Source organism: Meleagris gallopavo, chromosome 17 (assembly GCF_905368555.1).
Source record: "Meleagris gallopavo chromosome 17, MGAL_WU_HG_1.1, whole genome shotgun sequence".
In the NCBI taxonomy this organism is placed as follows: Eukaryota; Metazoa; Chordata; class Aves; order Galliformes; family Phasianidae; genus Meleagris; species Meleagris gallopavo.
The window spans coordinates 3948832-3973915 of NC_139420.1; the positions used below are offsets into that span (position 1 = coordinate 3948832).

At 40.4% G+C, this 25084-nt stretch overlaps 1 protein-coding gene across 1 annotated transcript in view; it reads right to left on the reverse strand.

Moving 5' to 3' along the window:
• TMEM132C (transmembrane protein 132C) overlaps positions 1 to 25084 on the reverse strand; it is a 180995-nt gene that overhangs the window by 74514 nt on the left and 81397 nt on the right. The window contains exon 3 of the mRNA XM_085238846.1: positions 8776 to 8922. Coding sequence (XP_085094972.1) covers positions 8776 to 8922 — 147 coding nt within the window. The remainder of the gene's footprint in view (positions 1 to 8775; positions 8923 to 25084) is intronic.

A 25084-nucleotide genomic window follows, 5' to 3' on the forward strand; every position in this document is an offset into this window, starting at 1 on the left:
CCAGTCAGAATTTGATGGATCATAACTAAGCTTTTGAGAACTTACAGCCATCTATTGCTTTCTAAAATAGCCTACTTCTCTATTGCTCAATTGCCAGGAAATACAGAGTATCCCCTAAAACACTCCTTATGTCCCTTCAGACCCACCGATGTATGTAACCAAACCCAACTCAAAGCAGGTGATTTGTACATGCATTTAGGACAGTAAGATAAATTCTATTCTGATTTACACTTAAGAGACTGTGGCTAAATAGAAACTGTGGGAAGAGCACTGTACTCATCAGAAGTTTTGCTGTAACTTTCCTAAGATAACTGCAGAAGAGTAAGGTTTTCCAAGCACTGATGTAATGTTGCTGATGCACTACGTGTGGGAACAGCACAAGGGGAAGTCTGTAACTGAATGTTGGAGTCTGGCACCACAGCCTACTGCAAGATTCAAACTGACACATCAGTAGAGAGCAGTAAGAAAGGCAGGCTGAGACTGCAACCAAATGCACGTGGACCGATGTACTAACCACAGGTGTCAGAGGAGGTCTTCAGATTGTTCCATTTCAGAATCACATGCTGGTTTGGTACTCAGACTGATTCATTTATAATCACAGAACTGGATACTGCAGATGAATTTAAACAAACATCTTATGACTGTGTAAGGCTTGATCCTGTTTCAAATTATAGAAGTGGGAATCAGTAGCTTAATTCCACTCAACTCAGTGGAACTAAACCAGTGTAAAACTGGCATTAATGAGACAACAGTCAGGTCTGCCAAGTGTTTACGAAGACTAAACATTCTCTATGAAGCCCATATCAATCATATGAGTGGTTTTAAGTGATAATTTTAATGTGCTTATGAAGTCATATTTTCATTACAACTATCTCCAATTGGAAGACGTGCAATGGCTGTAATAGCAGAGCCTAATAAAATGCAGTTGAATTCATTCTGAGTTTGCTTTCTATTTTGAAATTCTTTCTATTAGTTAGGCCTCATGAGAGGTACAATAATGAAAGGTAGATTATGTGGTCTCTGAACAAAGAGGAAGCAGTGCAGCAGTAGTGCTTAACCACCCCTTGCAGCAGGTACACAAGTAACATCACTTATTTAATTACAGTCTCTGGCAGCTAGGAGCAGAGGTTAGTGATTGGAACCAAAGTGACAGCCAGGAGTGGTGCCTGGAGAGACAGCACCACACAGCACCACCAACACACCATAAAATCCTCCCAGTCAGCACTTACCATCATCTGCTGGTTTCCTACCAACATCACTTAACTCGTAAGACTTGCAACTAAATCCTCTATATGAAAATTCTGTCTCAGGTAGCAGTTTGCATTATTATGCAACAGCAAAGTAAGGAAGAAGAGATTTCGTCTGTGTTTTACATAGGTAGCAGTTCATCAAATTGGAGTCTTTGTGTGGAAAAGTAAATTTCAGTCAGCCTGTGCAGAAATAAGTAGCTCACCTGTCTAACACAGCATTCTTTGCCCCCAGAAATGGAAAGGTCTCAGGTAAACAGTGACACTTGACCCCAGCCAGCAGGTTAGCTGCTACTGATCTGACAGAGGCACAAGATGGGGAAAACATTCAAAATTATCCAATTCTCTTCTATGTGATTATAGTGTATTTTCCAGAGGCCTTTATTCATCAGTTTTAAGCATCTTGAAAATAAGATGCCCATCAACTTCTTGGAGGAAATGAACGCAGGACTTGTGTGCTTAGGATCGCTGCATAATAACCCTACAATAAAACTCAAATGAGCTCAGAGGAGTTTCGTATTTACAAAATTCCTCATGAAGCAATGGCATAGAGGGTACACGTGTATGAAATATTTCAATTTGCTCAGCTGAATACTAACAAAGATCTTATTCACTATATTCTAGAAAGGTTTGGCTTTTGGTGCATTTTCCTAAATTTTCTTCATTCTTTTTTGCCTGACTGATTTATTTCCTCTGCTGTGAAAGTTACAGAGAAAAGCAGAGTTGCTTGGCAGCGTGATGTGGGATTGCTGAACTCAGCTGTTTATGGCTTTCAGCAGATGTTTCTGCTTCAAAGAGAGTGTGAGAAAAAATACACATGCACAAATTTCTCCCCCTCCCAGTTCTGCATCTTTTGTCTCTTATCTTCCTCTGTCTCCAGATCACAAGGACAGCTGTGTTACAATAGCTGCTACAACATCCTAGCCATGGCAGCTCTCTCAGACAAATAAGAGCTGACCTTGCCTAAAATTAAAGCTCAAGACTTAAAGCGCAAAGTGAAAAAATTAAGAGAAGTGTCAGCCCATGAACATGCTGCATCAGAAAGACTTTCACAGACAACCTAGCCATGAATTGCATCTCATTAAAATGAAGAGCAATGAGGACTGCTGTGTGTGAGAGGCAAGAATACAGCAGCTTTCTGTAGAGGATGCAAGTGGGACAGGCTGCCTTCCCTACTCTATATTCCAGGCGCTGTGCAGAGCACATGCTCAGACATAAGCCAAAGGCTGAAGAGTAGAAAGTATGTTTTCCAGTCAACCTCTGAGAAATGATTATTTTGTCAGAAATCAAAAAATAATCTCACCCTGAATATCAGAAATTATAGTTATTATTGAATCTGCCTATCAGTTTGGAATGGATATAAAACTGTTCCATTACTCCACGATTGCACACCCTGCTCTATTTAATATGTGTGGGGCTTTGCTCTATTTACATAACAATGAAATAAAACAATACTTTCAACCTGACTGACAGAATGGGAAGGAATTGGCAGCATATGAGACAGTTTTCTCAGCAAGGCTGGGTTACTGCATGAATTGGCTAAACGTCCAGAATTTGGTTTTGATAAGTATTGTGAAGAGCTCTTCCAAACTCTCCGGATTTGCTGAGCAAACAAGCCTGATGCTTTCATTTGTGCAAGAAAAATGTGAAGAATGACCTTTCTCTTTGTGCTCCGGTCCTTCTGCTTCCCAACAGACTCAGCAACTCCAAAGCAGACAAAAATATAAGAATAAAAAATAAAATTATTGGAATTAGGCTGCAACATCTGTAGAGATGGATCTAATTTCATGCATCTCATTGTCTCCTCTCTATTAAACAGTTCCTAAACTGTAAATACTGTAAATTTAATATGGTATGTAACTACAGGCTTTCAAACAGCTCAAATTATAGTGCCTTTTTCAAGTAGATGACAGAGTATCATGACCTCTGATAAGAAAGAAAATACTTTCTGTTTAGTATCTTCCACAGCACTTGTGCAGATCCCGTTGGCTTTCTGGCTTGGCCTTTTTCTGTCATAAAGCAGGAATCTGTGCTGATACAGGTTAAGCACAGATTTCTAGCAAAAGTATTGACTGATAGCAGTGTTATTTATTTTGACTATGGCAGGGCCAAGACACACCAGGTATAGAGCTGGGCCTTGCATGGAGGTGCTAGATGAACACTGAACAGACATGCTGTCATCATGACACTTATGACAGTTAACTCAAATGCAATCTTCCTGAACTCGTACTGCTGAACACACTGAATCAAAAGGGTGCATCAGCTTCAGTCAGAGCGCTTGCTCCCGTGGGCTCCCAGCAAATTTGCTTTCCCCTAATGCAGCTGAGGGCAGCCAATTAAGTCAAAACCACTCAGGATTCATATGGCTCAACAGGTTGCCCTGCTTCCCACAAGTACCTGCTCAAACAGCGAGGCGTAAGATACAAATATTCCCCCTGAAGACAGCTCATGCAGACACTGCAGCAGACAGACAGAGTGAGGCAACGGAAACGGACTGTCTGCCTCCTTCCTGCAGACAGCTCACTCTTGAAAGAGATCCGAAAGGCATTCTTCATCCTTCCTCCGTCCCCAGCTCAGTGCTTTGATAAACACTCCTGACTTTCAAAGCAGCAAAAGAGGAGCCGTATGAAGGGCTCCTTTGGGAAGCAACCTTCTAACCCCGCTCTTCTGCGCCCTAGAAAAGACACTATTACGAGGCACAGCTGGCTGATCCTCTGCCATATGTGCAGATGTCCAGCGAATCTTTGGCACCTACAGCGTGCGCTGGAGACATCTGTGCCCTAATTTGACCTGAAGCAGGCATCCTAACATAAAGAGAAATCTTAAAATGCAAAGACAACGGGCGAAGATAAATCATTGGGTAAATCAGATGAGAAAGCGTGGAAGGAAAGAACCTTTAAAGCAATGGGTAAAGGCTTAGTTTTATTATTCCTGAAATTGTTATTGAAAGCTGTATGTGTAAATTCCTGTGTGCCATTTTAAGCAGACAGATGCACATCACATCGTGACTGGCATTGGAAGCTCTGAGGGTTGCACTGGTAACTTGCCAGCAGCCTGAGACTGCATCAAAATATGCAAAATGCTTAAAATGCAATACTCAGAAGGCCATAACGCTTCTTCACATGTGACTTTCATATAAATGAAAGGAAATTAATTCTCTCTTGGGCTTCAATAATAAAAGATATCCACTGCTGATGTCTTCCTTATAAAGCATTTCTCTGGTCTGTACAAACCAGCTTCCCAAGCATCTACTACTACCCTACTAGCAGCACCACAAGCCATGTGAACTCTGATCCTGTCTCAGTTAACAGTCAGAAGGACAAAAAACTGTAATGAAAAATCCTGATTCATGAGCACCAAACCTTCGAGTTCTTGTGAAAACTGGTGTCTTCTGCTCAGACTGTAGGGCTCTGTGACCAACAGGCACTGCTGCCTGTCTGCTGAGCTTTGCAAACCACACTGACCCCAAACTGTGCCAAGGGAAGGTGACTCGGATTTCAAATAATTAATAACTTCAAGCTCATTTGTAACATCTGGACAGTCTTCTGTGTATCCACACGCTGGGCACAGGCAGTTTGTCTTCAGGTATGACCAGCCACACACACTGCATGGCTAGCAGTTTTCCAGGTGTCAGGTGTGCTGCACACATATGCTTTACTTTTATGTTTTCCATCACTTTGCTGAAATCCCCACATGGTGCTTCCAGACAGAGGAAGGGCCTGCACACAACTGTAAAGGCTTTGTTGCTTTCCTCCATGCCCTGATGATATGAAACATGAGCTGGTAACATCGTTAGCTTTTTCCATGCGATACTCAGACAGCGTTTAAAAAAAAAAAATAAAATAAAAGTGTGTGTGCTTGTGGCAAGGGAAGTAAGTGATTGTGACACAGTCTGAAACATATAAACATAACATCTGGAAGCACTCTTCCTGAGTCTGCCTCTTTATCAGACAGATGGCTGGAGAGCTGTAAGCCCACGGGCCTCTCAAAAGGTTCAAGGCCAAGAGGATAAAGTGCTACATCACAGCAGTTTTCCATTATGTCAGTTTTTCTAAATGTCTCTCCATTCTCCCACACTCTGTTTCTCTTCCCAGTTAGGGAGACAGGCACTGCTGCGCTAGCAGAAATCGGGAGCACTGGGTGACTCCACTCTTGTGCAAACAAAGCAACAGTGTACAGCATCCACAGGCAGAGACATCAGCCCAAGAGCAGACTGAAGCAGCTCATACCAGCCCACCTCTAGATTTGAAGGAGTAGGAAGAAGAGTCAGGCCTAGATCAGACCCTGTTGCTGCCTCTCAGTGCATGACAGTGCAGGCATAGGATATCCTGGCTTTGGCAGAGAAGCCAGCTTAAGAAATTCCCCTAACCCTTCATGATCCTACCCTTAATCTACTGTTATCATCCTCACACCTGACATCACACCAGCTGCTGGTTAAAAACAACCTTTGGTCTATCTCAGAACAGCTTTTATATGCTGTGATAGCAACCCAGAATGAGCTACACAGCAACTGTGAGACCTTTCACTAAAGCTGCTCTCAGCATAGATGTGGTACATCATAAACCAACCATACTTGCCTTAGACTGGAACCAAACGGATGCAAGGCTAAGACACACAACTGGTAGTAATAGCAAACAGAAATCTCTATCTGTCCTGAGGACACATTTTAAACCCACCAGCTGTCCTCCAGACACAAGAAACAACAAGGGAAAACAAATGACCAAGCAGTAGTCTGTGTCTTGTTTTCACTAATCAACACAGTTGCTTTCTTCATCAACAGTTACTTGAATCTCAGCACAAATGGCATTATGAGGCAAACAAACATTGCTGATTTCAGGCTGTTTTCGGTTGCTGTGATGGTAGAGTCTTTCTGAATAAATCAAAGCTAAGCTATGGCCTGTGGTTTAGTGGCACAAATTTAAAGAGAACAAATATTTGTTAAAAAACTAAAAAATCATGGCCCACATATCCTCAATATTTAGCCATAAGCAATCATTGATATGATTTACCTGAAAGATGTCCCTTTGTTTTTTATTACTTACATTACATGATGGCTGTTAGCAGCCGAGCGGTGCTGCATCCGGATACAAACTGCTTGCTTCACAATGCTTACATCATACTTATATCCATACACTAACAAGGCTGGAAAGAGGCAAGGAAAGGAAAGCAACACGGCAAGAAAAATAAGTAGCTTTATTGAGTCTGGGTGTTTGTTTCTATGGACGTGAAGTGGAAAGAGCGCAGTGGCTCACCATAGTGTGCCTAGGAGAATCCCCAGTAAAACATAGCATGCAGAGAAATGCCAGAAGTTCCAGAGTATGTGCTTAACTACATCACGCTCCTCATTATGATCAGAATGAATCCCGGGGTACAGATTTATCTAGTTTCCACAAGTTTGTAGGAGGCAGCACACCAAGGCACTAAGAATTTTCTACGTATTTAAGAAATATTCTGACTTCTCAGCCAGAATGGCATATGCAAAAATATGAGGAGAGAGCCAAATTACACCTGCTGGTTGCAACTACAGAAGACCCCTCGTTCTTCTTTTCTGCTAACTCAGTTCTCTGAGCTATGATAGAAAGAGCTGGTCATGCCAAGGAGAAGAACATGCTGTTATGCTCATGACAAACTGCGTGAATGTTCATGAGGCATTCAAGAAGTGTAAATGTTTACTACTTTTCCAAAACTCTTAGGCAAAGGCTATGGGGAATACCTCTCTCTGCTAAAATTAACCAAGATCTATGAATTTGTTGCAGGAAAAGATTACTCTGTGTTGATGCTGGAGCTCAAGCATGGTACCTCGCATCTACACTGACCTTGCTACAGAATTGCACATTGCCCAAATGAACTACACTGCTAAACCACCTTGAAAAAGTTGGTGGCAGCACAGAAAGAGCCCAGATGGGGCTTGCAATTCCAGAACAAGTTTAATCAACTAACTAGAATATTTGTGCTCTGCACAGTGGGCTCCAAGTGACACTGTAACTGCAATGCTCACAGCATCCTATGCTCTACCAGTGGGATCCCAGTACACGCAGTAGGTTTCTCCATCCAGCTCTTCCTCATACACTGACATTTCATTCAAACCTAGGCTTGTCAGGCTTTCAGAAGACAGGGACTATTTACATATACAAATATAGAACGGCGTTCATTAAAACATTGACTTTTATTTGCATAATGAGCACTAAAAATATTTTTATAGGTTAATTATATTTCATGCAAATTATATTAAGAAGATTTAATTTGGGATTTGATAACCTGACTATTATAGCTCTGCAGTTGTAAACACACACACAATTACATGCTGTTCTACTAAAGCCACCTTTTCCCTTTCAAGACTTTTTTTTTCTTTCTTATTTCTGGCAGGATCTGGTGATTTATTTTTACTTTTCGTTCTCCTTCCCCTCCAAATTCTCCACTGGAAATCTCACTAGCTGCAATGTTACCAAGAGTGAAGCACGCTGAATCAGTGAGCTGCTCATGACAATAGAAATTTTCACACTTTGTGGAAATCTAATGCTTCCCATGCACTCTGATTGGGCACAGAATATAAATGTTCAAGCCTGCTCAGTTTTCTGTGCCTGAAGGTGATACAAACCCACTGCATGGGAAAGCAATGACTAACCTAACATCCAGTGAAGATTTTATGCCACTCTTCAATGAACCCAGGTTTGAGGCCAGTAATAAGTGCAGAGCTAGGGAAACATTGTTCAGATGTGTACTAAAAAATGCTGTGCATGGACTAATGTACAGCAGTTTTGTAAGTGTTCATTAATATGATACCCAGCAAGAGCTAAATGATTTCCACTGAAACCAGCAGTAAGTGACTACACTAGGTGTCATGAAAAAGTCAGACTGACTGTAAAAGCACCACTTTTACGTCCATGGAACAGCCAGACCATGTCTCAGCACAAACCCATCACAAAGGAAAGCAAACACTGGCAGTTCGTACAGCGCTCACTGGAGTGCATGGCTCTGTCTGACAGTTACCATACGAAATGCACAGTACCAGTACCTGAGTTACCAGTGCATGGCCTGCCAGTTCTGGAAGAAGTACTGCTTTGCAAAAGGGGATTTTTACTGTATTGCATACAGGTCACTATATACCAAATCTTTAAGTTATCTTGTACCAATGCCTGAAAGTTACAGTGGCAAGAATTGTTTGCTTGACAAACCATCCACAGGGGCTGTGATATGTTCAGAGAAACAAGCTAAACATCATGTTCAGTAAAAACCTCTTAAATTAAGGAATTTATATTCATGTCAAAATGATCCCATCCCCCAAGACCTAGCCTATTTTTCTTTCTTTTTTTTTTTTTTTTTAATTTAAACTGATTAATTTTATTACCAGGAAATTGAGATGTCCTATTATGGATCAGCAAATGGTAGTTAACATAAGTGTCTCCAGATTTCCAGGCTATAGTTTTAGTAGCTATGAATAATAGTTATGATCCCTATGTCTTCCAACCAGTGAATGGTATTATGGATATAAATGAGCTTAAAGTGCCAAGAATATGGGGTTTCATACCTGTTCCTTGAACTTGGTGCCATCCTCTGACAAATAACTGTTGTGGTTGAATGCTTTCCACCATTCCCCACCTCTTGTTTCACATCCCATTGCTGTGGGTCACTTGTCTTTGCGTTGAGAATATTTACACCTTTCTTCACCTTTGCCCTGTTTGAAACAGAAATGGTAAAAAGCTTATAAGACAGACCTTCAGGACTATGATTTTCCTAATGTAGCAGAGGCATAGGAGTCTCAATATATCAACAGTCAGCTAAAAATTAAACATGTTTCTAATCCTTCAGTAAATAAGAAAGTGATTTCATGAATGCAGATCTAAGGCAACCTATTGGGTTTTTTGGACAGAACCAACTAACTGTGCCCCTTTTGATGTTCTGCCAACAGTAAGCTGGAGATATGACAAAAACTTAACTTGCAGGAAAACCTGCCCTTGAAGTTCATTTCTCCATTCCAGTAACAATTTCTTTCAAAGATAAATTTGTCCCAACATAACAGACTTGGTAAGGCTCTGTTCACCTGTATCAGGACAAGTTTGTAGTTCATCGTTGCACAGATGAATATTTCTCTAGAGATTTTTTGAACAATCTATTGATATTTTGTATGGCATTCTTGTAGATACCTATGGATGGATTGTTGCTCTTCTGCCTGACAATTCCATCTCTGTGACAGATTTCCAAAGAAATTTCTGTTTCTTTTGAAATCTCCAGCCTGGAGAGAATATTAGTTAATACAAGACTTTTTAATTTAGCAGTATTCTTCTAGGATACAAATTTCTGCCACTGTTAGTTGTTATGTCCTCTGAAAAATTAACTGTATTAATGCAGTGATGCTAGTGTCATCTGCAATAACTGCACGGAGGGTTAATTAAAGAACATCTGCTTAATTAAGTAACATTTGTATGAAGTCCCAGTAAAGATGCTATTTGGGTGCAGAACACTTAACTTCTGACCTTCAGCTCTATTACAAAGCATCAGCAATAAGCAATATAGGTACTTATGCAGACCTTCCTTTAAGAGACAGGACAAAATTCCACCAGACCAAAGGACTGACGTAAGATAGTGTGAATGCATTTCTTTAGACACTAAACACTTTAAAAACACAGTCATGAATAATTTGAGACAGCGTACTTGTCTTCCTGCAGCTTTTTTGTTGTTTTTTTTTTTTTTTAGCACTGAGACAAAACATAATTTAAGGCATTGAAAAAGAAAACATTGTTTTTCCTCAGTAGAAAAGCAGAGTGCTTAATTCTCTCGTTTGCAACATGGAACAGGATGGACCATCACAAATTACAGCCTTGTTGTAGCAAAACTAGTGCAAACTTGACAAACCCTGATGCATCTCTAGTGCCGTCTATTGAATTACTCAGAAATAAAGCTAGAAAAAGTAAGGAGATAATCAATTCTGTTACTGAAGGTTCATTAAAGCATTAAGCCCCATTAAGCTTTTCAGCATGCAGTTCAAATAAATGAACAATATACAAATAAACATGTCGTGCATAAGAAAACATTGCCGCCAGTCCTGACATCTGTGCAAATTCATCCAAATGCTTTGCAAAGTATGTGTTTAAGAAGACACATGGACATATTTTAAGATACTACTGTTGTCTAGGAAATGAGGAGGAGTAAAAACCGATCATTTAAAGACTTTATTCAGCTGCACGAGATGGGCTTTGAAATGGCATAATGTCAGACAAAATGAAGTTCTTCATGTTTGAATTTTCAACAGAATTACAACTTCCTCAGCAGCTGTAAATTGCTCTTTCCATCATGTAGCTTGACATAGTCAATACCTGGCCTTCTATTAATTAGGATGGTCAAGGTTAGCAGTAAAATACACTGCCAGAGGACAAAAGACCACAGCTACAATGCCATTTTGTTAATTAACTACAGTATGGGGCATTAAGTTGAGTGGTTTTTCACATATGCCATTATATAAAGCCCATTAAAAAAAAAAAAAATTCTATACCAGAGTAAAGTAGGTTATGTTTAGTGAGAAAAATCAATGTTGTGATTGCACTTAGCACTGGAATTAGGGTATGAACACCCAGAAGATTGAACTTCCTAAATAAATATGCAGAAGCACAATTTGCAACTCTCCCTCTAAAAAGGACATTAAGTTTTACATAACAAGGTCAATGGATGAATCAGAATTAAGTCAGACAGTACTGAGCCCCATGCATTTTTAAATGCAATCTGTACCCATATGCTACAAATGTTTTCACTTAATTTTTTATTTACTTAGGGTTTGAGTGCTAGCAAGGAAAAGTCTATTTAATTCCTTAACAAAAATCTATTGACCTTGTTGTATGCTTGTGATTAAATATTAATTTTTTAAAATCAATAGTGCCAACTTTGTATATAAAAATTTGTAAGTTACAGTTATACCTCAATAAACCCTGAGACCGACGACCTGAAGGCCAAATTGTTTGACAGTCTCCTGTATTTACCCACCTAATCTATGCTGTATATATATTCCAGCTCTGTTTACTTAAGTGCAGCAGGCACAGCAACAATAAATGGAGATGACAAACAGCTGAAGTACTCCAGGTTCCCTTAGTGCAGGGCTCCCAGCTCCAAGTGGAAAATCTCCACTTTGCCGTGTTTGCTTACATCCCTAGAGAGGCATTTGCACAGCTCTGCAACCCACATGCCAGCACAGCCAGAAGCTGTCACTGGGACTTCCATCCAGTAGAGTCAGAATCTCCCACTCCAACTTTATTCTTGATAAATACTCTATTTTCTGTGCGTGTCTCTAAGTTCTTCTGTTCTTTCCACAGCGGTAGTACTGATTAACACAAGGTCCAAAGCCTGCTGACCAGTAACCAAAGTCCCCTTATCGTTCCTCTGGATCCAAATCCAGATCCTGCTAAGCAAGCCACCTACACATGCACAAAACTTCAAGGGCAGCAGCTAATTTATTTGGATTTGATGAAAAGTTAAGCACAGTTTTTGATCTCCTGTCAAAAGCAGACCTTGCAATGGAAAGATAAAAGAAAGACGGTCATTAAGAAGAGAACAGAACACCAGAGGTCAGCTTCAGTCCCACACTGTTGAGGATTCCATCTGAATGGGATTTTGAAGCTTTACGAACACATGGTAGCCGGAGTGGTAAGACTTTCTTGGTTCAACTTCTAAGGTTGTTAATTCACAGCACAGGAAATCTCTTCCTCAACTTTGTCTCAAAATGACTGGGTAACTTAAATTTCTTTCTTTAATTCTCTCAAAGGAAAAATGATAACATTCTACTGCCTGCAGAACAAGAAAAGTCTCCAGCAGCTCACTTAGATAGCATTACATGATTTTAATCAAGAACAAAAAAAGATGTTGACTTATACAATCTCACAACAAACACATTTGTCAGAATTTGCAATTTCCAACCAAATAATTAGTTTCCAATACAGAGCTGCATACAAAAACTTTCACTTAGCACCTTACCTTCCTAAAGTGTCAAACCTAGAAGTGATGTTTCTAATTATGCATGCTGATCAGCTTCAGATGAAAATCTTACCGTTCCATGTCACTTCCTCAAATTACAAGATATCTCAGCAGTCTTTGGACATAATAATATAGAAATGATAAAGAAAGTAACAGAAAAACATTTGAGTTAACAACAGCCAGAGCTGAAGATGTGACTTACAATTGCAAGAGCTCAAGTAACAGTTCCCTATTTAAATTTAAATGTTAATCTTGCATAAGTGCTTGTGGCCATGGAAGGGTTCTACCACTTGCAGCTAGTGCTATAGACAGGACAGATTGGTGCCTTCAAACCAACTTATTCTATGCTTCTATGATCACCTCTGTTACTGCAAAGGAAGTCATCCTCAAAGCACAGACCTGAGTGAGGTTGTGTTGTCTGAGTGTGCTGTGATACAGATAAGAGATCTACCAGCAAAGCAGTCTTTCTTCATGTTTCTGCACTTCCCTGGCACAGCCATTGCTGCTTATCTGATCTCTCAGCGATCCAAGCAGGAAGCTAATCTTCTGGAGATTAATGCTAGCACCTTATTCAGGCAAAGAGGGAGCAGGCTTGTGCCCTCAGCAGCAGCAGCTGGCTCCTACACTGGGTTAGCAGTTGGCAAACTGCACTCTAAGAGAAAGTTTACGCAGCAGCTTGAGCAGACAAAGCTGCCCTTGAGAATAAAAAGCTAAATCAACACTAAATTCCTAAGATCAGTAAGATCCACAGTATCTGGAATAGTTTTCCAGACACTAAACCTTCTGGTCCTGTTAGACTGTTTCTTTTCAGAGGGTTACACTTTGCTCTGCATCTCCTCATAAATGCCATGCTATTCTCAGCATGCTGTACTTTGATCTGAGCGCAGCCTGGTTTTAGATCAGTGACCACTACATTGCACAGACAGTGTCTTCAGCTCACATCTGTTGTCCAAGCTGCTGTCCCGGAAGAGTTTTCTTTAGGAAACATTCACAATGTAAATATTGAAGACAGATGCAGGTTTGGGTCTAACTGGGGGTGGGGAGATAAGGGCATCTGTGAGACAGTCCTTGGGTTATGAGAGCTAAGCATGGGCACGCTGCACCACACCATGCTAGAAGAATGCTGGTGCTAAATCCTCTGCATTTCCACGTGCAAAATCCCTATCTATTTATATTTTTCAAATTGGTGCTTCAACTTAACAAATACTGACCCCTTTTGGTCAGTCTGCTCTGGAATCTTAGTTTCTTGCAGTTATACCCTTAGCTGCCCAGGCAGGGGGAAGCCCTTGAGACTGGAGGTTACATTGTAAGAAACCCTACCTCCTGAAATGCTAGGAGCCTCCCCTGCAGGCTGGTTTCTGGGCTGTGCTCTACAGCACGTCCCTAACCTTCCTGGGTTTTGCCAAGAAAAATTTCAGCTTCTTCCTGCCATGATTTAACTTCACTCTTTTCCTTCTTTGTTCCCACTGTAAATCAGGAGATTAAAGCCAGCTGCGGGAACCCATAAAACCAGGCAGGAGACTAACCACAGCAATTAAGCAAGATTTGTTTTATTAAGTAAGTCTTTTTCCTTTCATCTTTCTATGTGAAATGATTTGCTACATCTCATCACAGCTCTGAATGAACTGGACAGACATGTGTCTTGCAAAATAATGTTCATTAAAAGCCTTGTTGCTGTCCCCAGCTGAGAAGACACAAGCAGAACAGAAGACTATGACCTAGTTAGCTGTGTGGACCTTCCAAATATGCTCCTTTAATTTGCAAAGTACATGGACAGAGGAAGTGTGATTAAGTGGCTGCAGCCCTGCTTAGGGAATAAGGAGGATCAGATGTCAGCTCCAGGCTTTTTGCATGACTCTGCACCAGCCTCAGGAGCCCTAATTGCCTCCATCCTACCCTAGCAAGAGGATTTCCACCTGTGCTTCATGTAGCCACCTCTTTGCTTTAGAAGTTTTCATTTACAAGCCAAATACACAGGTAATCTCAACTGGGGAATTTAAGTACTAAATTTAGTAGGTAATACACTGCTGCTAATAGTGGTATTTCAAACTTGGTTCCCAGTAGGAAGGCTAGTCTGAAGGGCCATCCATTCAACAATATAGGTTGCTCTTATGGTTAGATTTACAGTATGGGATAATTATTAGTATAACGGAAGATCTTGCTCCTAGGAGCATTTATTTTTCTTCAGGCATTTTCTTTCTCAAATATTCAGATAAAGTCCTCATAAAATAATCTATGAAAAAAAGGATAAATTGTCAAAAATTAAGGTATTTAGTCCTCAATTCAGGTCCCTTCATATTTTCTTTTCACTTTTTAGAATGTTGGTCTACTTGAGAAAACTTTGGGGAAAAAAAAAAAGCCATATCAAAACAAAAAATTTGAAATATTTCACATGAAAATGCAGTAATGAAATCCTTAAGAACCTCTAAAGCAGAATGTCTAAGCTTCTTGAATATAGCTTTAATTCTGAGAGCAGCTGAAGCAGATTTCAGTATTTCTGAAACTTCCTCTGTCAGCTGAATTGCACTAAATTCAGCTCCCCCCAAAACTGCATATTTTGGTACTTCACTGTCCATCAAAATTATATAAATTCTTTCCACCGCCAGTGAGGAATCTTGGGATTTGAAATTGCTCAGAGGCTGTGCTTTTATAGTGTTTCTTACATAACTGAAATTCCCTGAGACACTAGGAAAATCAGCTATCTTTTATTTCAATGAAAATAGGTGCTTCAAATCCCTTAGGAAGCTTTGAAGAGCTCAGCTGCAAGGCATGATGTGGATGCTGTCAGCTGTACTTTTTTTTCCCCCCCCAAAAAAAAAAAACAAATTAAATGTGCTTTGGGATATTCAGGAAACAGAGTTTTTGGTTCTGGTCAATTTCTGTGGTTAACTCTTCATTATCATCCCTAGTCCTCTCGAAGTATCCATTGTTTATTTAAAAAGAAAAGAAGAGAAAAACATTATCTGTGAAACTTGCTAGTGAAGTGTAAGAGCTAGTCATTTAATGTTCTAATACATCTTGAGACTACACTGCTTTCTTCAGCTCTGAATGTTAATAGACAAGCTAAGGAAAGACAGGAAAATACATATAAATAAAAGCAAGAGAGAACTACACAACTACACACCACAGACAATCTGGATTTGTCTTCCAAGCTGAGAGGAAGCCTAACCTGAATTTACGGCCTGTTAACATAGCCTTTCAGCAAAGATAAACACTGTAGGCTCTTAATGCTCACAGAAGCTACAATGGGGCTGCTGCTATGTTTAACTTGCACACCTGAGCTCATCCTGCTTCATAGAAACAGCCACATCTCAACTTAGGAATCTCTGATTTGTTCTCAAATCCACCAGCTGAGTATTTAAACTCGAGGTAGCTCACAGGGTCTCTAAGCATAGGGGACTTCTTGGCTACAAGAAGCTGTCCCTGCCTTGCATAACTTACAATTCTTATATTTTTGCAATGTTTGACATTGGCAACCCAAAACATAAAAACCTTTTTTCATTAGGAAGGATGGAAATTGTGTTGCGACGTTAAGCGCTGTTCAAGGATGGAGCGGAAAGATCTTCCTTTCCCAAGAGTTTACCATATAACTATTATTCAGCAGAAGAGAAGGTACAAATCTCTACAAAAATAAAGAGACAAGACTGCTCTTTGAACCTCATTTACACTGCACTTCATCTGTTACTCACAGAATTAGCAGCAAAACCAGGCTGACGCGGAATGCAATTGGAGCTCTTCCTGAGACAACCTGAGGCTTGCAACAGAGTTACAATAACTGCTGTACTCGGTGTGGAGAGCTTTTCAGACACTTAACCTTAACCGAAGAGGGGACAGTCTGAGTTTGCAGTTTTCTTGTGACTCATTCACCTTTCACATTACTTTAAGGAGTGAATGAGTGGAAAGGCTCTTTTATAGATACAAGTCAAAGATCCATTTCATGGCCCCCATGAGGAACTGAAGGAAGTTATGCATAACCACATCCAAGTAAGACTCCTGAAAAGTTCATTAAGGCCCAACACTCACTTATAATGAGTTGTTACTCCTTATATAAGCAAACATTGGAAACTACGCTTCCCTGCTCTGTAGAACAGTGAGTTGGACTAAGCAGATCCCACACCAAAACATGATTGCAGAGAGAGACAGAGATGGGTGTTAAGTAAACAAAAAGCTGCCATGGTGAATCCAGACTGCAAATTCAGCTGCATGTGCTTAATGCAAACTCACTGCCTTCGCAGATCCAGTTCAGAAACTAGAACCACTTTTTGGATAAATAAATGCATTGAGATTTTATTTGCTACTCCATGCAGTTTCCCATATTACAAAAAGATCTCTAAGCAGCGTATTTGTGACATTCTCCCATCTGGGAGAGCAATAGCAGTGCTGAGGAAAATACTTATGTTTGCAGTAGTTACTAGGATTATTACTCAGACCCCAAGTGACTTTTTTGAAGTAATCTTCCTCTGCAGTCCCTTTGTGTTTCTAATCCCGTCTGCAGTCCCCCTTCAGCAGCTGTTATGGATGCAATTTTGCCATCAGCCATGAAGCCATGAGGGCTGTGTTTCCTTTTCTCCTAGAGAAATATAATATTTCTGAGATCAACTGCCAGAAAGAGGAACGGGCAAGCATCCTTAAAACACCAAGAGAGGAGTTATTCAGCCAAAAACTTGTTTTGAATGTTATGTACTATACTATGTATTTTTTCAAGTGCTTAAAAAAAAAGGGGGGGGTGGGGTGGTTAGCAGGTGGTTCACCCCCAGGATGCAGCACTCTTTTGTACTCAAATCAGTCTAGCTTAAGTTGACTCAAGGAAGGAACGTTTTAACATTGTCCTGGGGAAGATCACACACAGCAGGGTTTTGCTGACTCTGCAGGTGCTATCATAACTTGTGCTTCCATCCATTTAGTCCTGCCTCCTCCCCATCTCTTTGAAGTACTGACCAGCACCAACCAGCCAGAAACAGCCTTTTGGCACGGATGAATCAACAAAGGGGAAAGATTGCTAAGAAAGATAAGTGTAGATTAAAATGAAAGTTATGGCAACAGGTTTCCTTCTTATGCCTTGTATTCTATTTGCTCATCACAGTCCTCAACTTACAAAGAGTCACTGTAAGGCACTTTAACGCTGCTGCTATTCTTGCACACCTTGTTTCTAATCTGTATGCTAAGTGTGAGATAGTAATGCTACAAGCATGGTCTAAGGGGATACAGCAGACAGAACTGCTAGCTTTTATGTCTGAATTGAGTCTTTAGTAAAAGCTGACAGTGATCTACAGCCTCCAAATTAGGTTCTTTCATGCTTTAAGTTTACCCAGTAATAGCACAAAATCTTGCTTCCTGAGGCAGTTGTAGGTAGTTTGTGTATTTAGGTACAGGTCTGGAGCCCTTGAGAGCAGCAAATCATTACAGAAGCAAGCACAAATACTGCTGCCTTGGCTCAGATTCCCACAGCATACATGGGTTTGCACAGGGCCACCAGCAGGTGCCAGAGCCAGTAGGCACTGCCAGCAGAAAGGGCACGCAATGGAGACTCATGGCTCTGGAGTGAGAAAACAATGCTAGTAAATTACAAATGAGTTGTGGCTTAGGGAGTTCAAGTAAGGTAGAAAACCACTCCTCTCTTCCTGCAGATTCTTGTGTAGTATAAGCCCATATTCCTCTTTTTTTCAGAGTGAGTGGAGAGGCTGACATTTTTCTAATCATAAAGAGATGCTTCAAAACCTGTTGTGTTTTACCTTGCATGTGGGTGTATATGCTTGTGCATCTGTACACTCAGTATTTCATACCGATTTCTTGCTTCTCTCCATTCTGTCTTTTCCTCCTCATGTCTCCTATTTCCTTTTTCTGGGCTCTGTATTTCTCTGCAGCTCCCCTCATAACACTCCTTTTCCACTTCTCTCACTATGTTCACCCTACTCTGTCATTTATAGGTTTCTCCAACCAGCCCAGTCACCACCCTGTTACAGTGAACTTACACCCTGCTCATCCCTGCTTCTCTTTAGCTGCACTGACGGGTAACCTCAAATCCAACCCTAGAGACTCAGCTCATTTGTTTGGATTCAGTTTGCCATTGTGTCATATAATAGTAGAGGTGTTATTTTATTCTATTCTCCAGAAGTACTGTTATTTTCAATAAGCATGGACTTAAGGCCCGTTCACTGAAGCTGCCAGATTCATTTGGAAGTCTTTTTCCACTTCCCTTTTGTATGTGTTCAGTTAGTTTTATTTCAGGCTCAAGTACAAAACAGCAATTATTGCTGCAGAACATCTCAGCCATTTCTGTGCTATGTGATCACAGAGGGCTGTACACAAAGTCATCTTTTAATACTAATTGCAGACTATTAAAGAAAGGATTTCTCCTATAGAAACGCACCAGCAAGAATTAAAAGATACAAACACTACAGTCAAAATAAAAGTGTGACTTGACACTTTTTTAAACAAAGCACTGTTTGCCCTTTTCAAAAGGCTGAGAAGGCTTTTCGTGGAGATAGGATTGCCTTAGGAGTGAGCAAGCAGAGGTCTGTGTGCTAGCAACCATGAGCCTTTTGTTCATTGCTGCACAGCTACAGAAGCAGAGGTTTTACACCTTTGATTCAGCAGGCCCATTTAGGTCATCAATATCATCTCAACAAACGTTGTCTGACGTGCCCAAGGGCAACAGTTCCCTTGGGCCACTTTAAAGACCTATTTTTGTTTTGAGGGTGAACCTGCATTCGAGGACAACTGTGGACTTCTAAAGCCATAATAAACACCGAAGACTAGGAGGTCAACAAACTGCTGATCTCCTCTGACACACTGTAGGAATCAATGGGAAGATTCTGGGATGTATCAAAAGAAAACCAGCTGTTGGCGAAATTCAGGGACAACAGCTCCTGGAGGCAGATATTAAGGTCATGATACATTAAAAAAAAAAAAAAAGAAAGAAAGAAAGAAAGAAAAAGAAAATACCCACAAGATAAAATGGAACAATATATTTATAACACTTTGTTTATTCCTTTTTTGTGTGTAAGGATTACAAATCAGCATAAATTGCATTCCCTTTCTCATCTCCTGGGGAGTTTTTTTTCCCTCCTCCATGACTCTTCCCCAAAAGTCATTTCAATTTATCCAACTGCAGCCAGCTACTAACTGCAGGGATGAAAATCATTTTGTTTCAGCTTGATGCAGCAGAAAAGCACTAGACCTAAATAGCATATGACAGGGCAGAACACAAGCACCTGATTTAGGGTTGCACAGGCTTCAAGCAGCAACAAAGGATTTGCTTTCTGAAAATGCTGAAGTAGCTACTCCCTATAGTGTCTGTTGTCATACTAATAACAGACAAAATGAAACTTTCAGTAAATAAGAGAATGCATGTACACATAAATACACATGTGGCATCCTCTAGCAATCATACATGAAGTGCTGCTACAGAACCTCATTTCATGACCTCTAAGTTCTCCAGCCTTCTATGCAACCTCAGTTTATAGTTTAAGCCATCTGCGGACATAAGTCTCGGTTGTGGAAAAAAGGTTGGAAATGTCAGAAGTGCATTACAATAGCTCAGACAGCAGCTGCTGAACAAAAAGAACACATATATATAGCATTATACATCCTTCCTTTGCTTCCCTATCATTTGGAGGCACCTGATTCATACCTTTCAGATACATAGGACTGGTGAAGCTGGTACACATTCTTTTTTTAGGGGGGGTCAAAGTCCACAGAAAACAACTATGGGTTTGTAGCGATCCTCCACTCCATGTCTTATTCTACGAAGTACTTTCAGAAGTAGGTGAGAAAACCTTGGTCTATAGGCTCCATCACAGATGGAAGCAAAGCAACTGGATTACCTGTGCCAGATACCCTGCTGAGAGCCAAGGTCACCAGGAAAAGATTCTCAAAGAAAAGAGCATAGCCCTTCCTCCTCCAGGCAAATCAATGCCTCTTACTTTGTTCTTGCAAAGCTTTGCACCCTCTATGCTGGCTGGGAAGTGCTTACCCACAATCCAAATGCTGGCTGGTATGGGCCTGATCCTGTAGTCCTTGCTATCAGCAAACTTTGCATTGACCCGAATGAATTCTGCCTGAATGTGGACTGAAGGACTGTTTTCTTCACCAGCCAGCTGAATTAGAGCTGCTAAACAGTGCCTTTAGTTACCATCTAATTTTATCTGTCACTATCAACCTGCTCTCTGAATCTAATTTTACTAATTTTTAGGAATCTTTTTCCTCCTAATCCTATTAAACTGCTTTTTGTTAAAAAGATCTTGGTGCCATTGACCCAGAAACAAAAACCAGCACCCCTGGCACCCATTTCTACCCCTTTGTCCGCCAAAAATACTACACTGATCCCTGAAAAGTCTTCACCACTTTGGAATTTCTTGAAAAATAGATGCTTATTTTTTGTCTTTTTGTGAAGCCCCTCAGGCTGGAATTTCCCAGCCCCGCTTGCAAGGGTGGCATTTGGAAGACCAGTGACCTATTTCTTTTATTTTTTATTTATACCTCTGCTATTCACAAAGCTTAAGGCCCCAGGATGAATACATTTTCCACAGTGCATGCTGGATTCTCTATCAGCTAATGCCATTTTGTCTAAAGCTTCTGGTAAAAATAAGGACTGCGAGCTGTGCTGCAGTAATACCAAGGGTAATGCGATGTTCACAAAGGCAATAAATCCATCGGGTGAATGGTAGGGGGAGATTTACTTTCTACTGATAAAGCAGAGAGCTGAGAACTGGGAGGTTAGGAAATCATTACGGTGTGGGAGAGGGGTTTAAAAGAACAAAATCGCTGTACTACACGTTTGTATTTCAACTTTCACAAATGAAGTTTAATGAGGGGAGGAAAGCAGAGAAGCGGCGTTTTTGTTCCCGTAGCAGAATAGTGTGTTCCCATTATTAGACTTTCGATTGCCCTCTATATACACATTAAACGGGGCTTCATAGCAGCAGTAACGTTATGAACTTTACCTAAAATAAGAAGCCATCTTACAGAAGTGGACCGAAACATACATGCTGATCTCTGCCCTCTCGCCGTGGATTCCATATGAGAACGAAAGGCTGCTTTCACCAAGGCTGAGGCCTACAGGCACACAGCTTGAAAAATAACACCACCTTTTCATTTGTAAGCTGAACAAATTTCATGTAGAAGCTATTGATGGAAAATGAACTTAAAGCTTCTCATTTCTATTTTTTCCAGGGTAGAACTGCACTTTAAGTCACAGGCTTTATTAATGGAATGAGTGCATTTGTCTCTCACAGGCCTGAAAATAAAGCGCTGAGAAGTAACATATGGAATATGCCTTGGGTGAGAGATTTTCTTCTGGTATTGCTGTATTTCTAATAGAACTGAAATCATGGCATGAGTGCACATGTTTCTATAAAGAGTTTCACAGAGGGTGGCCAAGAACAGAAGCACCCAAAAATCACAGATATTCATGTAATATTGTAATCTCAGCTGTTCAAACTAGAATGGTTTGAAAGAATCGAAGGAGGGAGAGAACCAGGAGTCTTTGAAACGCTGCAGGGAAGTTTTCCAACAAACAGTCTCATACATCAAACCACTTGGAACTGCAGCACTCACTACCATCTCTTATTTCAGCTCTTCAGTCACAAACTGTGATCTACAGACCCTGTTCCCCACCCACCCCACCTCAAAATGAAGAAGAATAAAAATGTTTACCTTTCCAGCTTTGGTTTTCTCTGCACAATAACTATGATATGAAACAAACATTAAGTGGAATTATTTCTCCAATAGTTAATAGTTCATATTTTGGCTAATAAAATGGAGTAGAAACCACAATCTGAAGAGAGCAAGCAAGGAAAGAAACTCAGATCATCGTTTGCATGAATTGGTGGAACTACATTTCACACAGTGCATTTCTGTCTTGTAGCCAAGCCGTGCCAGCAGTGCATAGACAAGCTCTGGGTGCACAGCACAACTCAAGTAAGCGGTAGCAGAGCCCCAAGCAGTGCCTGAGTTATGTAAGAATTGCAGTGGAAGCGTACAGATTTGCCCTACCACTCAGGACAGTGAGTTATTTCTGGGTACAGCATTGCACTGATACAACTTTTCAATCTTCAAGGTCTGAAAGCCTGCATAAAAGTGCACTGGGCAGAGACAATCAGAGTTGCAAAAATCCTCTGCTCCAAGATAAGCAGAAAGGACAGGGAGTTGGCACCCCAGGAAATGAGGAGGGGCTGCATGAAGCACCTGACATACTCTGCTATCATTTATGACAGTTCAAGTCCCATCTAGCACTCATAGAGCCCATGTGTTACCTAACACTCGATGCAGAACCTGTAACAGAACATCATCATCTAATGAGCAAAAGAGTTGGAACAGAGGTTTCATTCCTCAAAACCCTTGGATCAAATAAAATAAAGTGATTTTTTTCTTTTCGATGTCTGCGTGATACTCCTCAAGTAATATCTAGCAAGGAGCTGATTTGATGATGCCCATATACCATTAAGCATTAGGAGTTGTATTTAAACCATACGTGTATGTGGCACCTTTTGCACAATAATTAATATCAGCAAGCATGCCTTGTAAAGTATTAAGAATACAAAAAAAAAATCTATTCTGTAAACGATCTGGTAGCACATAAATGGTTTGCATAAGCCCCAGTTTCCATCATATGTATCACTGTGTTAAAGGACACGTGTGGCTGTTCTGACTCTGAAGTAGAAATATAATTTATTAAATGGAGGAGACAATGAACAACAACATTTAATAAGCCAAGTTGCGATTAATGTCCTGCTCCCTGGTGAGAATTTAGGTAATGAATCTGATTTTACACTTCAGGTTTTCGACAATGTCTGCAGAGACAGAGTAATAGAATGTCCATTACTCCAGTGTAAGATTGTCATATTCTCATAAAATGCTTTGTGATTGTATAAATGGCACCGAACAAAGGAAAATCAAGAGCATATAGCACATAAAATGTCCATAGACATCTCATTTCTTTTTCTATTCAGCGGAATGCAGCAAGTGAAAGCAGAGAACTAGAAGGCATCTTAAGAGGCATTTGTGCACTTCAGCATTTCTCTCTGTCTTACCTGAAGGTGCTTGATAAATCCAGTGCATATAAATAAAAAGGAGAGGGAATGGAATGTGTGTGATTCTTGGTGCCGATGCTGACTTTTCATTCCTAGTGTTCTACTTCAAATATGGCCCATATTAATATTATTTATAGATGATTATCAAAGGTGTAGCACTCACAGACAGAAAAAGCATTTTTGTTTACGACTCTCAGCTCACTCACATCGCTTTGCAGAGGGCAGGCAGCTCAGGAGGGCTGAAGGACTTCCCCAGAGTTATAGACTGACTGCATGGGAAATAAAGGAACAGAAGGTGTAAGACTTGATTTCTTCTCACATGCTGCCTTGCACACCATACAATCTAATGTTACCAACGACTGGTTTGTGTGTTTGAGTTGAGATTCTGTCCATTCATAACAGGAAATATCTATTGTTTATTGGACTCTCCAAGAAAAAGATCTAAGAGCAAAAAAATCACAGCTAAAGCAAGGCCATTCCACTTTGGATATTAAATGCCTGGATGAGATATTACTGATAAAACTTAGCAGTTTCCTTCCATCATACTCCATAGCCTTCTAAGCAGATAAAGGATTCCGGGTCAGAGGCATTCCCAAGCCAACTGTGCAATCCCAGACAAACAAATAATGAAGGCTGAGCTTTCTGATATCTCTATCAGGATTTTTTTTATTCCCTGTTCTTACAATTGATATTGACACGGTCATTTTCTCTCATATTCTCCAAGTTATTCAATTTATGAAACCATCAGTCCTTCATGACACCCAAAGCAACTTTTACAAGGTGGAGATCCAATTTTTTTTTTAGCATGTCAAAATGATGTGATGTTTTCAAAAAACCCTTAGAAATTTTGCAGGCATTTCCACTCCCCATTTCAGGATGGAATAAGCCTAATGAATGGTACAGAATTGCCTTAAAATAAACCTTGTCTCTTTCTGATGAGCCTTTACCTTACCTGGAGTGAAATTCATTCCCTTACAGACCACTAGCTTGAAGCCTATTTGCCGTTTAAGTCTTCAAAATAGGATTAGGGGATTTAAGAAGCACAGAAGCTTTGCATTTTTCAACTCATTTCTTAATGAATTTTTGCATTAATAGGAGGAAATGTTACAACCGAGCATACAGCACAGGGAATGCATGAGCTCTTCAATATTGAGCAACGAAACATTGCTTACTTTTGTGCTGAGACAAAATTTGAACTCAAATGCACAGGAGTGAAAACTAACTGACACATTTTTCCTACCTTTTCATTATTATAACAGATTTTTGCTCTTTCAATTTGATAGTCAAAGCCAGCCTTGCACAGCACTTATTGCTTACTACTTTTTAGGTAGAACTAACTTAGAAGCAGTTCCTGGCAGTACCAGTGATCCAGAGAACCCACAAACGAGAAGAGAAAAATCATCTGTCCACGTTAATTAGCAGCCATTTACTCCTTTTTAATTAGCAAAGGCATATAAAACTGGGAGTCACCCCATCATCACAAGCTGTGTTAATCTCAAGATACCTTGCTGCACAAGCAAGTTTACTGGCTGTACTTCTCAGCACTTTCTACAAGCATGCAGACTGACTTTTATCTAAGGAACTGAACACAGAGTACAAGCATTAGCTAATTAGATTTCTTGCAACTGCTGTAATATCAGAAGCATTTAGGAGAGAAATAACAGTAGGGTTAAGCCACAGAATCAGCTCTCATGAGACTTGTATATCAAACAGAGCTCTACCACAGGCCACTTGTATAACTACAGGACTTGTCTGTGTATCAGCTCCATCACTGTTGTTTGCAGGTCTGATAGGGGTTTTTTTCTTCCATAGCATTAAGTGCACAGAGGCACCAGTCGTAGCCAA